Source organism: Centroberyx gerrardi, chromosome 16 (genome assembly GCF_048128805.1).
Source record: "Centroberyx gerrardi isolate f3 chromosome 16, fCenGer3.hap1.cur.20231027, whole genome shotgun sequence".
NCBI classification, from domain to species: domain Eukaryota; kingdom Metazoa; phylum Chordata; class Actinopteri; order Beryciformes; family Berycidae; genus Centroberyx; species Centroberyx gerrardi.
In genome coordinates this window covers 27,977,461-27,992,123 of record NC_136012.1, presented here as the reverse complement: position 1 = coordinate 27,992,123, position 14,663 = coordinate 27,977,461, and the positions used below count along the sequence as shown (strand labels likewise).

The window sequence follows — 14,663 nt, the reverse complement described above, 5'->3', positions numbered from 1 at the left end:
CACACACACACACACACACACACACACACACACACACACGGCCCTCTGCCTCTGCTGCATTCCTTCGTCTCTCCAGAGAAAACTGAATGAAAAGTCGACTTCACGCTTCACATTAGACTGAAAAGCTGCAGCTTCACATGGATCAGATTCATATTTCATCGATCTGAACGCTTCTCCGCTCGTTCCACACTCGGTTCCACACACGGTTCCACACACGGTTCCACACTCGGTTCCACACTCGGTTCCACACTCGGTTCCACACTCGGTTCCACACACGGTTCCACACACGGTTCCACACACGGTTCCACACTCGGTTCCACACTCGGTTCCACACTGGATGCTTTTGTTTTGGTACTCGGGTGATTTGACACAGTGTGACTCTCAGCAGACTGAATGAACCACCTTCAACTCTGTGGCTACAAAACGGCCATTTTATTTAGAAATGTGCAGACACTGTTCTTTGGTTTCCACACACACACACACACACACACAGACACACACACACACACACACACACACACACACACACACAGAGACACAGACAGAAAAAACAATCTTTTGCTACAGTATGTTACAGATGGAATGGACGTGTGCATTCAATTTTCAGAGCTAATTTATCGGGTTTATTTAAAAAAAACGAAACAAAAAAACTAAAAAAACAAACACACAACCGAACCGCTGGAGGTGAAACCGTCTTCTGAAAAGTTTTCTTTGGTTCCAGCTCAAACCATGCAAACATGCTACATGAATATCAAAACAAAATATACGTTTCTCAAAAAAAAAAACCACTTCACTTGACACAAGAGACTTAAGTTGCAAAATGTGAAAAATTCAAAAACTGAACTTGTTAAAGCGACGCTCGCTCAGTTAGTTGCTCTGTTGCTTTACAGTTCACAGAAATGCTTTTGGTTTTGGTAAATGAAAGCAATTATACAACTTCTTCACAAAAAAATATTCCATATCCTCCTCAGCTCCACAGTGCTGTCTGACTGGAGAACAGTCTTTGACAAAATTAAAGGAAAAATCCCCTTTGATACTTTCACACTGTTATTTATCATCAATCTGTGATGTTCAGTTCATTCCAGGTTTATTCTGTAATTTACTTTCTTTGTGTTTCCACTTTCCCTCAACCTGCCTCGTCTCCTTCTACTGCAGTTAGTGATTTCCTACGTTTCCCAGAATGCCTTTCGACAACCCCCAGAGAACGAGCCTGGACTCGTTGCATTCAGCTGTGGGTTACACATGACCGGAGTAAAGTTAGCTTGATTTTGGCTCTTCTGTGGATCTATTTTCTCAAATATTGAAGCCAGTGGTTGTAAATTGTTCTTCCTCTTCCAGGAATCACAAATATATTCATCAATGTGGTTTTACTTGTTTGCTTTACAAGTTCATGAAGGTGGAAAAATGAATATCCACCGAATATCCAATATCAAGCTGACTTTACTCCAGGTTGTGTGTGTCCGTGAATAGAGCGACACTGATAGTGAAACCCAACCTGTGTCTCTGCTGCAGTGCATGCTGGTCTCTCTCCTGCTCCTGTGGTGGAGAAACTGGTCTCTCTTCTCTTCTACGATGGATTTCTCCCTGTATGATTGTTGAACGTCTCTTGGTGCAAAATGGCGGCTCTAGAAAGAAGCCCTCGCTCTTTGATTCTGAGGGACTGACACCAAAACCTGACGTTTACCGCTGATGTTTTACATCCTGAAACATTTTCTCATATCAAACTCCACTGTAGCTGCTGGAAACATCTGGAGGTGATGTCACCTGGTCTACGATTGGCCGGTTATCCACCAAGAAGAAAAACACAACAAACTACTGAATGGAGCCAGGAATGAAAGGTTCATCACTAATATCTGTTGTTTGTAACAGTGTTAAAGTGTTTTAGGGGATTTTTCCTTTAAGACTCTTTGAGACTTTGGGAAGAGAACGTCTTCGGTTCTCCAGATGTTCTTGTGGGTTTGGGTGCTGGTTCTCCTGGTTGGTTTTACTGGTTGCGCGTCATCGTCCTGCTGGAGCGACTCTTCATCACCTTCTGGAACAGATCCTCTGAAACACAAATCCAGCCAGCGCTCATTAGAAAACCCACTGAGACACGGTAAGACAGGAAACAGCACATCCTGTATACACTGTTAATTCACACACTTCTCTAACTCATAGTCTCATATTTTTTCCTAATTTCTTATATGATGCATATATATTTCTCTAGGTTTTTTATTTATTTTCTCGTATTTTTCACTTTCATACTGCATATATTTCATATTTTTGGCATATTTTTCATTCATTTTCATGTATTTCATTTTATATTTTATTTTTTGATTACTATATTCTTACTAAAACCTTGTAGCGTTGAAACTGTCAGTTGTGTTATTTTAAAAAAACCCTATTTGCTGTATTCTTATTCTATTCTTTGCTGAATCCTGTTACTCTTTGCTGCTGCAACAAGGATCAATAAAGTTTGATCTAATCTTTCTAATCTCAGAGTTGGTATTAATAGTAATAATGTATACAGTAATGTGTGGTTATGCAGTAATAGCTCTATAGAAGTGTTTAGTTCCTTCTTCTTCTCTCTGCAGAAAGTTGAAGTGTTTTTTTCAGCTGTTGTGTTGAACAACAAAAACTCACCGTTCCTGAAGCTCCTGGAGTCGGGCTGCGGAGAGAAAGAATCAAATCATCAAACCCAAATCTGTGTAAAACCTGAACTCTAAAGGTAAAAAGCATGCTACTGAAATGGCCATCTGCTATTGGCTGCATGATCTTTGGTGCCAGGTGATGATGATGCTGTTGTGCTCTATAGATATCTGTCATTCATCTTCCTCAGTGTCTCTGCTGCAGGAGTCCTTACCCTCGAGGAGGAAGCGGTCCCGGCCGGTCCGTCCGCTTGCTCCCGGTCCACTTTAGGAGCTGCAGAGAGACAGAGAGCGTCAGCAGGTGAAACCACATCAGATCAATACTGCAGAGTGACTGCAGGTTTCTACTTTCAAGACTTTTTAACACCAGTTCAATTAAGATTTAAATCTGCAGTTGATTGACAGCTCAGAGCGAAGCCCTCCTGCTCCAGAATTGACCTCAACTGATCAGATGCCACAAAATTTACTTTGAAAGCGAGATTCTAAAAGATTATCTTCCTCATTCATGTTCACCCAACATACTTTTGCTGAATTTAAACAAAATGGCAAATAATAAAACTTAACTACCACAGCTTTAAGTCCAATATAATATAGAAAATATAACAGTATGACTCTGCACGACCAGGAGGATTTCTCACTCGGGTTTAGGTATGAAAATATATCCATACACCAAATTTAAGCTCCTAAAACTAGGAACTACACTGTAGATATTGATGATTTTTAAAACTTTATTTATCCAGGGAAAGTTCAGCAGAAGAGTCACATGGTCAGAGGTTTGACTCACGCAGCGGCTTCACGATGATGTTGACGGCGTGAACGATTCCGTTAGTCGCCATCAGGTCGGCATCCACCACCGGAACCTTGTTCACGTAAACTGTGTAGTTACGCTGAGAGAGAGAGAGAGAGAGAGAGAGAGAGAGAGAGAGAGAGAGAGAGAGAGAGAGAGAGAGACAAAGAGAGAGAGAGAGAGAGAGACAAAGAGAGAGAGAGAGAGAGAGACAAAGAGAGAGAGAGAGACAAAGAGAGAGAGGGAGAGAGAGACAAAGAGAGAGAGAGAGAGAGAGAGAGAAATAGAGAGAGAGAGAGAGAGAGAGAGAGAGAGTTAGACCGAGAATAACATGTTGAAGAGGACAAAATCATCATAATCTTCTCCAAAATTCTCCCACCATCAAGAGATAAAGGCCCATATTATAAGAATTCAAATTTTCCAGATATGATCAAAGATCTTTAATGATGACACTTAAAATGTTATTTTGTTTGATGGTTAAATTTAAAAGTTATTGTATTTTCAACACTCCATCCTCGCTCCTGATTGGCTCCCTCAGTAAAGAATGACTGAAATCCATCCAATCAGGGTCCAGTTTGCAGCATTTGAACTGAAAGCCTCCGCTCAGCAGGTTTACCTCATTTGATTGGCTGCCGCTGTCGGCCAATCAGGAGCCAGGATTGTGACGACTCGGTCTTCACATTCATTCAGTTTAACTCATTCAATTCAACTTTGAACTGAACTACATTTATCTGCAGAACATCATGAGGAACTTTATTCTGATCTGAGACAGAGGAGATTTTAAAACTAAATCAGAAACAGAATAATGTGGAGCTTTAAATTCAGGTCAGAGACTCAGAGAGACTTCACTCCTCTGTTGCTGCGGTTAGCGTTCGGGTCAAACCTCATCATGTTATACAGCATGTATGAAAATAATTTATAGATGTGGGACAGAGCGACTCACCATGCCGAGCTCCAGCTTGTCCCCCTGCAGAGGTCTGAGTCTGGAGTGGGACCCCACCCCCCCGCTGACCAGCATGCCCTCTCCCATGTGGAACTTCAGCACTCCGGCCAGCTCCTGACGGTTTCCTGACACACACGATCAGAACGATAACAGTAAACTTTATGGTAGCTTTACATTACGGTACACAAAATACAGGGTAATTACTGTGCAATTACATAGAAATGATCAGGAAGTAACTGGTCATTTCTGGTAATAACGAGTAACTATTTGTAGTCATAATGTGTAATTTCTCGGTTAAATGCCGGTAATTTCTGGTGATAACTTAGGTATTAGCATGATAACTGTGCAATCATTACTGAATAATTACTATGTAATACTCTGGATTATTATAATTAATACTATTATCTATCTAGTACTTTCATTACTAGATAACACCATGAGAACTGTACTGCAGAGTAAAATTAGGCTTCATACCTCAATATTACACTGATTTTACTCTGTAGATACTCTATTTTTTGGTTCAATAGGATGATAACTTTATTTCTATAGCACTTTTCTTCTGCAAAGCACAAGGTGCTTCACAATTAAGGAATAAAAACACATAAAATACACAGAGGGGAAGTTGCAAGAAGCAGCAAATATGGACAAATGACGTCTAAGTAATTTGAAAATGACTGTTGACTGTTAGGACTTGAAAGAAGAGAGAGATAGAGAGAGATAGATAGAGAGAGAGAGAGAGAGAGAGAGAGACAGAGAGAGAGAGACAGAGAGAGTGAGACAGAGAGAGAGACAGAGAGAGACAGACAGACAGAGAGAGAGAGAGAGAGAGAGAGAGACAGAGAGAGAGACAGAGAGAGTGAGACAGAGAGAGAGACAGAGAGAGAGAGAGAGAGAGAGAGAGAGAGACAGATAAACTAGATTAAAGCCTTAGAAGCGCAAAGGAACTGTAGATAACAGTCTAAAGAACCACTAAGTTCACGTTGAATATGAAGATATAATAAAAGATATGATAAAAACGGTAATGTAGAATTATGATCCTTTAGCTCTGTCTGGCGTCTTTGAAGCAGAATGGATCTTTGACATTTGGCTCGATCCTTTCTGATTCCAAAATAAGGCCATGATCACACGTGATGCTTTTTCTAACATGCATGCAGCTTTTTTCCAGGTATGTTAACTGGTTCGGTCGCAGCAGGCACATGCCTCCTTGCTGCGTCTTGGGTTTTGGAAGCCGTGTGTTTTGTGGCTCCGAGTCCAACATGACTCGACTTCAGCTGCGTTACATCAGTGTGAAAACAGTCTTGATCCGGCTCTGTCCAGGCAGAGCTCAGGATGAGATGAGGAAACTGTCGGTGCTCTGTCTCCTGGCAGGACGGCATGTAAACATCCTTCACTACTGAACGGGTGGTCACACTTTATTTGGACAGTCCAATAAAGTCCAATAAAGATACTCAGCTTACTGTCAAGTGACTGTAATGTGGCACTAAACAGTCGGCTGAGTTTCAAGTGACTGAAACTCAAAATAGTCGATGGATATTCAGTGTCTGGGTTCGGGTTACAGTCTGTAGAGACGCAGCAAATAAGCAAGTGACACTTTGTTTAACATCGACTTTTTGTCACCTGATAGTTGAGTATCAACACTGAATCCAAATAAAGTTTTACAACAGACTCCTCATCCTCTTCTTTAACAGCAAGCAGAGACATCGCTGACTTTCTCTGCTCCATTTTTATTTCCAACATTATCCCTTTGATTACTTCAGGTTCGCTGAACTAATTTGATGCTAATTAAGTAATTAGATGACTTGTAAGTTGTTGAATTTTGTGTTGACAGACAGACAGAGAGAGAGACAGGCAGGGTAACAACCTTTGAACTGGAATGAATTTCTTGCATCAAACTAATTGGTTTTTGTTAAAATTATTAAACAGAAATGAATTCCACAATTAGAATCCATTAACATGATGGATAGATAAAACTTTAGAAATCAAATAGAACTCCACAGTCAGACTCATTCATCATTTTCAATCCTACGATTAAGTACAATCGTCTGATGTCAACACACACACATGCCGTCCCTCCATGTATAATTGAAATAACAGAATTTTGTTGTGATGGAGACAAAAGGAAAGACTGTACTGCTGCCTCCTTCTCTTCCCAGATCCTTTTACAGTATAATCTGAATACACACAGGAACCACACATTTTCTTTGTGTTGTCAGGAAGGACGTTGTCTCCTCTTGTTGTCTCTCCTCCAACATGGTGGCACCCCCCCCCCCCCCCCCACTCTTTAAACAGTCCGAGACAAATGTCCATCTCTGTCTCTGCATTGCTTTATTAGGCTGAAGCAGAAGTTTGCGTGCTGCGATGCACTTTATATGTCAAGATTGCACTTGTGTTGCCAAGGCAGAAGAAAACAAGTTGATTAACTAAGACAGTTTGTATAAACCGGCTTTTACCAACTCATCTCAGCGGTAGTAAATGGTTTGGCCGTGCCTCGCTCATATAAACAAAGGTGTTGCTGGAACGGTTCGGGACGTCCAGGCCAAACAAGGAGCAGCGTTACACAGCGGGACATACTGCAGCCGGGGGTGACAGCCTGGCTAAAATAGATTTGAATGTGACTGCAAACAAATTCAATCTACTTGAGATATTCTTGTTTTTTCTTGCTAGACAAGTAAACCGTCTCAAGAGAGGAAGCACCAAACTGTACGAGATAAAGCAAGAGCCGCTCATGCTTTTTCAAGAGGTCAAAGTGTATTTCATTGAATTCAAGCATTTGTTATTTTGCCCCTGTTTGACAGTACGGTCTACAAAGTAAAGGGGCTTAGAGCAGTGGTTCTCAACCTTTTTCATATCAAGGACCCTAATTTAGTCCACATTAGAGCCACAGATCTCCATTTGATGAGATTTCGTCTCTTGAACCAAAATCTGAGAATATTTTTATTGTTAGATCTGATTTTGTCCAGAATTCCTTGACTATCTGTATTAGAGAGATAACAGTGAAACTATGATCAAAACAGTCATTCTTCTACATTCTCTAATTCTTCTAACTTCTTGTAAATGAAATAATGCTGAAGTTTAACACTTCATCAGTTTGCTTGGGACCCCCTGGAACCCCCTCAAGGACCCCTGGTGGTCCCTGGACCCCACGTTGAGAACCACTGGCTTAGAGGATCTTTAGGAGTTTGTCAGAGTGCAACCATTCCCAGAAGAACCCCTTCATAAAAGGTTCATGAACGCTGATGGTACTTCCAGGAACCTCTAGCATATGGGTGTTCTCTGAGGAAACCTTCAGGGATATTTGTGTTCTAATGAGGACACCTGATGTGCTTATTGACTCCCTTTGGGTCTTGGGAGAACATTGTTAAACCTGTGCAGACACAGTGCATCTAAAACTTAAAAGGACTTTGAGGAAACTTCAGGTGTTCTTCAAATTGCACCCATGGGGGAATCCCAGAAGCTTCCATGAATAACCCCTTCATAAGGAAGTAACCTTCTTCAAAGAAACATTTAGTGATATTTTTCTCACGAAGAACCCTGAGATGCTTATTGGCTCTCTTTAGATCTTAGAGGAACCTCCCATGAACACCTAGAAGTCCTGGTTCTACAGGAGCGTAATGAGGATCCAGGATCCCTTTGGGTCTTGAGAGAACCTTGTTAAACCTGTGCAGACACAGACTACAGTCCATCTGAAACTTAAAAGGGCTTTGAGGAACCTTGAAGTGTTCTTCACATTGTAACCCCCAGAAGATTCCTGGAAGAAACCCTACATGAAGGGCGGAACCTTCTTCAAAGAAACATTTAGGGAATATTTTCCTCACGAAGAACCCTGAGGTGTTTACTGGCTCTCTTTAGATCTTAGAGGAACCCCCCCCATGAACGGCTGGTTTTCAGAGAGCAGAGAGTCTCTACAGGCTGCAGCGGGACTGGAAACACTTAAAGGCAGCTAGCTGTTTGGAAGTGATTTCCTCTGCGGAGCATCCAGATTGCATTCCACGCTGTAATCATTCCTGGGTGTAGACAGACTCAGCGATTACTCAAACGTCCCTCAGTCTCTCACTGATGTTGAGCTCAACTGTTAAAGACGGAGCAGATTTCAAAGAGTGCGTAAACACACCGTTTTAAGCCAGTTTCAGGAGCACAGGATTAATGCCGTTCACTACATAGAAGCCGTATAATCAGGTTTACAGCTAAAGAAAACCCTGATGTAATGCTGAGAGGAAATGCAATACCATGGTATCCAAGGAGCAGATGTCTGATTATCTAAACACCAAGAGCACAGTATCTGAATATGCTGAATTCTGGGTTAACCACAGGATTACCAGTTGAGCTACCAGAAAGCGATGTGTAAACAGCGACACAGTGATCATAGAGGATCATCTGTCTGGGAAAATGTTTTTTGTGGTACTTTATTGATCCCCTGAAGGAGAAATTAGTCTTTTCTCTAACCCCGCTCCCTCCAACAGGGAGGTCGCTGGTAGGGATTCAGTGTTTTACTCAAGGACACAAGGCGGATGCTGAAGTGTCACGGGGTTTTAAACCATCGTCTTCCTTCTCACTGCGCCGCACCTCAGTCCCAACACTCAGCTATCTGTTGTCTTGGAGTGGATCATCAGGTATTTGTCCCAACCAGACTGTTTGACTCTTTGACCCAAAGTGTCCGGGGACTTTGGATGGGTGTTTGTCATGATTGGAGCTTTTTCTTTCGGATTCGTCTTGTCATTCAGTGATTCAAGCCCCCGGTGTCTGTAGTGTGTACTGTGGTTTCCCCAACAGAGCGTGAGAAAGACTTAAAGAGCCACAACATGCTCGGCTTTCAAAAACTGGCTTACAGCTGCGTCCACTGCTTGGTCCAAACCGTGGACAGCAGTATTTACTTTCACCATGCAGTTGTACATCAGGTAAATTCTGGTGCTGGAGCAACTTCATGATGCTGCCCACCCTCGATTGAGTGACATATCTGGCAACCAATAAAACTTAACGCTCACAGGTTGAGCGCATTCTGATTGGAGCAGATTGTTCAGCTCTGTCTCAGGTTTCTACACCGTCTCCTTCCAGACACAACTGGATGGAGATCTAGCTCACTAGACTACGTTGCAGTGTCATATTGACAAATCCCTGATGCATTGTAGTTGCCCTGTTGAAATGATATTACTCTTGTGCTGTGTAGTTCAATGGGCAAGGCACTAACACTGCCAGGGTTAGAGGTTCAATTCCCACTGGGGTCGCCTGTGTTAGAAATGTCTCATGGCATAGTAAGAAGCTTTAGATTCATGCATTCACTTAATGACAGATGCTAATAAAAATTAAAATGCAAATATGCAAGACTGTATTGTTATAGTTTCAGATGTATTTCAGGTAAGTCATGTATTGTTCTGCTATTTTTCATCATCTTATGTTTTTAGCACTTGGTTTCTCCGTTGAACCACTTTCAAGTAAATGAAACTAAACTATCAAATGCAATATAATTTCCTTGGAATTCTGTTGTATCTAATGCAACGCTCTGTGATTTGAACTTACGCATAAGTTTGTTGAGTTCGGGCTTTGGCAAGGCGTTGAAGGCGTTGTTGGTCGGGGCGAAGACGGTCAGCGCCCCCTGCTGGTTCATCAGCTCCGTCATGCCGGCCGTCTGGATGGCTCCCACCAGCAGACTGGGGAGAGGAGAGGAGGGGGGTTTACAGTAATTGGTTGTGGTGTAATGACATTTAGAGTGATGTAATCATTATTCTTCAAAAACAATAATCAATCAATGTTGTTTACTTATCAGCATAATGATGCTCATAATGAGACAGTCATTATCTTATGGTGGTTATACATAATTCAGGAATAGGAAACACATTTTTTTGTCTGAAGTTCATAGTAGTTTGTACATTCCAGAATTCACCGTCCACTCCCACTTTTTTGCCAGACTATATTTCTAGAATAGGAAAGAACCTAGAAAAGATGGCTATTCAGCAGAGGTGTGACCAAGTCAATTTTGCTCGAGTCCCAAGTCAGTCTGAAGTCTTGAGGCTCAAGTCTGAAGTCAAGTCCTAAGTCTAAAGGTAGATTACCAAGTCAAGTCCAAGTCCAGTCCATGTCATTAATGTCAAGTCTCAAGTCTAAATGTAGAACAGCAAGTCAAGTCAGAACAAATCAAGAGTCCAGTATCAATTTAATATCTTAAAGAAAACTAAATATCTAGGACTTTTCAATGCAATATGGTTTTAATAGGATAAAAACTTGGTAAAAGTTCTATAATCAGTTTCAACTTCAATAAATTCAATCATTCCATACAAATTCAGAAAACAGAATTTAAATTCAGTCGTCTGCTGGAACAAATCTCATCACTTTCAATCTAAGTCATTTACACAAACACAAGATCTCAAGTCAAGACTTTAGAAACCTTTTCAAGTCATCAAAGTACAAGTCAGAGTCAAGTCCCAAGTCACCAGAACCCAAGTCAAGTCAAGTCTCAAGTCTTCTCTTCATGCATCAAGTCAAGTCTCAATTAGAATTGTGACTTGAGTCTGCTTCGAAACCAAGTCATGTGACTCGAGTCCACACCTCTGCTGTTCAGAGAAGTCTAATTCACCAGCCACAGCCAAACTTTTGGTGGTTCGTCTCCTCGGTTCATAAACCACACAGCTTCAACACAGAGGATCTCTCTATCTCAAGGATCCTCAGAGAGGAGGAGACACTTGGCGAAGCTGCCGACAGACTCATTTCCTAATAAATAAATCACGGCTCTGAGCTTGAGAGATTTGTATTTATTAGACAAGTCTGAATTATTGCAAAACTCCCCGCCGGAGATCCCTGGACCGCTCCGCCTAACAAAACACAGCGAGGGAGGAAAGTCTCGGGCAGCGGGGGGGAATGAAAGCAGTAGCTGTTTCTGGCTCCGCTCCCTCGCTGGCTGCTTAAACCATTACAGGTTAAGGAGCTAAGGTTTCCTGGGTATTTACTGTAATTGCTTGTCATAAAAAAGCTCGAGACCAAAATGTTCCCTGGAAAGACCTTAAAAAGGGACAAAATCTTCAGACTTTTCGTGAGACTGTTCCGTCTTTTGTGTGGAGGAGAAGCTTGGCAGGTTTCGGATGGCGCCGACGGTTTCAAAATATTCATTTTTGTCATTTGTCAGGCGGGACTTTGATCTGGAATAAAGACCTGTCACGAAATGTCTGGAGAGCGGATGCCTTCCAGCGGTCATGAAGGACACGCCACCACCGTGTTGGCAGAGGGACAACGAAATCAAAGATTGGAAAGATATCGCCTGTCTTCCCTCCTGAGAAGACCGGGTGGTTCCTTATGCTTGATATTCTGTTAAATGAACAGGTTTTGGATCCCGACCACCTCGCAGAAATTTGGCATTTTCTTTGTTTTGTCAGGGAGGAAGACCTTTGATTTTGCTGTCACTCTTCCAACATGGAGTTATCTCTTTCCTCTTTGAACTGGTGTTAAAACAGAACAGCATGTGCTGCCTGACGTCCATGCTCTCTCTCTCTGCTCTCTCTCTCTCTCTGCTGTCTCTTTCTGCAGATCTTCAGTTTAGTCCACAGGTTTTTGTTCCAAACAAACTCTACAGCAGCTGATTTCACTGATCAGTTCTTCCTCTCTGGTTGAAGGAGTGCTAATTAGTGAAATCAGCTGCTGTAGTGTTTGGTTCGAACAAAAACCTGCAGACTGCCCACCTCTGCTCTAAACCAGTGTTTCTCAGTCCTCGTCCCTGCTGGTTTTCATTTTAACCATCTGATTAGAGATAATTTTACACCTGGGATGCAAGGTGAATGCAATTAACTGCAATTAACTGCCTGGTAGGATCTAAAACCAGCAGGGCTGAGGGTGCTGAGGACCAGCAGTGAAACCACCGCTCTAAGCCAGTGAAGTCTAATTATAGTTTTATTTTGGTGCACATGTTTTCAGACCAAAATAGAGGATGATGACTTTACTGACTTTTACTTTACTTGCTCTCTACAGTAACTAAATGACACAGTCATAAGATTTGGGTTCATGAACTGCTGCCAAGGAGAGAAGGGGCGGCCTTCGCTCTGCTGGACTTCTGAGGTCAGTTCCTCACGGCGGTGAGCTCCCGAATGCTCCGCCCCCTTCTTTCTTACAACTTGAATCTGATTGGTTGAAAATGTTTTATCGTTGTCTCTAAAAAATCACTCTGAGATCAAAGCAACAATATAATTATAGTTATGGTTTTGGATTTTTTTATAGTTATCGTTGCAGTGGGAACACAGACACTCTAGTTACTTAGAACAATTTAAATATAGTTATCTTTATAGTTATTGTTCTAACCTGTCAAAGTGGCTTCTATAGCAGACTAACTTATGAGCCATTTCCATTATTTTACTAGCCGACTAGATATTTAGAATAAATAAAACTCCAAGTGATGGTTGGTTTCCTGCCAAAGCGGCTGGTAGAGGAATCTTTACTGGTGGCTGGTCGTTTCCCTCCCTGCCTGTCACTCTGCACCGTACTTTACCTAACAAAGCAGAAAATGGAGTAGGTGAATCCCTCCTCTTTACCTGAAGCGATCGTCGGCCTTGAGGACGTCCATGACGGTCCCCATGGGGGGGGTGAGCACCTTGTCCACGGTGAACATGGAGGCGAAGCGGCCGGTCTTGTCGTGAGCGGCGATGCAGGCGTTCTCAATACACAGGTTCTGCACAACAGACACACAGAGAGAGAGAGAGTGAATCAATGATGTACAGAAGAAACAGATACAGATACAAGACCTGGTCTCCATTTACTGAACACATCAAGAACCTCATAGAAATCTCAATTCAGTCTGAAGAAGAGCGGCTTGACTCTACTTTTCTTATTTCGGTAAGAAATCTTGATTGTCAAACTCGTGTACCTGCAGTAGTTGTAAGGCTGCCTTTTTTGTGTGTGTATTCCTTATGGATTTTGGTTATTTGGTTATATTTTTATTTGTGTATATATGTTGTTTTCTTTAAAGATGTGACGTTGGGTGAGGAGGGGTTGGAGGGATAGAGGATGGGTGGAGGTGTTTTATACCTTAATAGCAATACAGTAAAAATCATAAATAAAAACAGCCTCCTGTTCCTAAAGCGCAACCTGAAGTCAGTTTTCATCACTATTTTTACGTTCTTGCAGCCATTTTACTGTTTCTGACACATCGGAGGCACTTTGGGTAAAGGAGTCAAGAGTCAGCTCCACCAATCAGAAGCCACGTAACACTAGCCTGTAGTCAGCTGAACCAATCAGAAGTGAATCACGGTCTACTGTCTGACTTTGAACCATTTGATTATTTGACAATGAAACATTACAGCTGAATCTTGATTTACATTATTGCAACAGAGAAGATTAGTAAACTCATTTTGTGATTTTACTGTCATTACATTTGCATCAGTGTGTGTTGGCAGAACACACTTCGTCGACGTGGATCAAAGCCGTCGGGAGCCGGGGTTTTGATTTTAGGGGCGGGACTTCCTGTGGTGCGACCTGCCTGTCAGTAACGCTCTGTCCTCCTGTCTGAAACTGAATCCTGGTTAGAGAGGTTACCGGGAGTTCGAGTCTCTCTGTACTCGGCACCCGGCGTGTGTTGGACGGTGGCCATTTTGTCAGAGCCTGTCAGAGCCGTCGGTAACACTCACACACACACACACACACACACACACTAGGGCCTACAAATGGTGTCTGGAAAGATTTACCAGTCGTGGGAAGGAGGAAATTTCTTGTGGTCTGCAGAGTTCATTACAGTGCAGAAATCTGAGCCGTGTGTCTGCCACCCAGGAGAACCAAGACCGAGAACCTGCAGCGGGGAACATGTGTGGAACCGCTGGAGAGCCGATAGAACGGCTGCACAATCAATCCAAGATAATCGTATATCGCAATTTTATGTTTCCACGACTGATAATGGTGTAGTTCAGCGATATTGCAGTGCTTTGTTATATTTTAGTCCCGGTGTGGTATATCAAGCGCTTCCATCTCTCCTGACCAATCACAGCCTCTGAATGCTCAACCCTGCATCATGTGACCAAAACCAAAGTTCAGCTGGAGAAGCAGCAGAGAAACCTGACGGAGAGAATCTGTGGAAAAGAACGGAATCGGAGAGGAAAGTTCTGAAAATGTTTTAGCTCCTGAACGTGGATCATCTTCTCATCTGCAGACACTTTGATTTGAAACCAGATGACGAACAAGAACGGATTCTGGGCAAAGTTTGCCTTAGAGTCAAATTAGTAAAATAGGAATTATTTATTATGTGAATTTTGTAAATAAGGACACATTTCTTTCCCTGAAACTGAGACAATTAATTAATTATTAATGAGCGTGATCACAATATTTAGCAAAATACCGGATA

General features: G+C 42.2%; 1 protein-coding gene across 1 annotated transcript in view; it reads right to left on the bottom strand.

The window, feature by feature from the left end:
* Positions 1–417: 417 nt before the first annotated feature.
* tgfbi (transforming growth factor, beta-induced) overlaps positions 418–14,663 on the bottom strand; it is a 35,098-nt gene continuing 20,852 nt past the window's right edge. The window contains exons 11-17 of the mRNA XM_078289132.1: positions 12,865–13,001; positions 9,872–10,002; positions 4,358–4,482; positions 3,412–3,514; positions 2,843–2,901; positions 2,623–2,647; positions 418–2,046 (exon numbers count right to left, since the gene is read on the bottom strand). Of these exons, the coding sequence (XP_078145258.1) occupies positions 1,985–2,046; positions 2,623–2,647; positions 2,843–2,901; positions 3,412–3,514; positions 4,358–4,482; positions 9,872–10,002; positions 12,865–13,001 (642 nt within the window). The 3' untranslated portion in view covers positions 418–1,984. The remainder of the gene's footprint in view (positions 2,047–2,622; positions 2,648–2,842; positions 2,902–3,411; positions 3,515–4,357; positions 4,483–9,871; positions 10,003–12,864; positions 13,002–14,663) is intronic.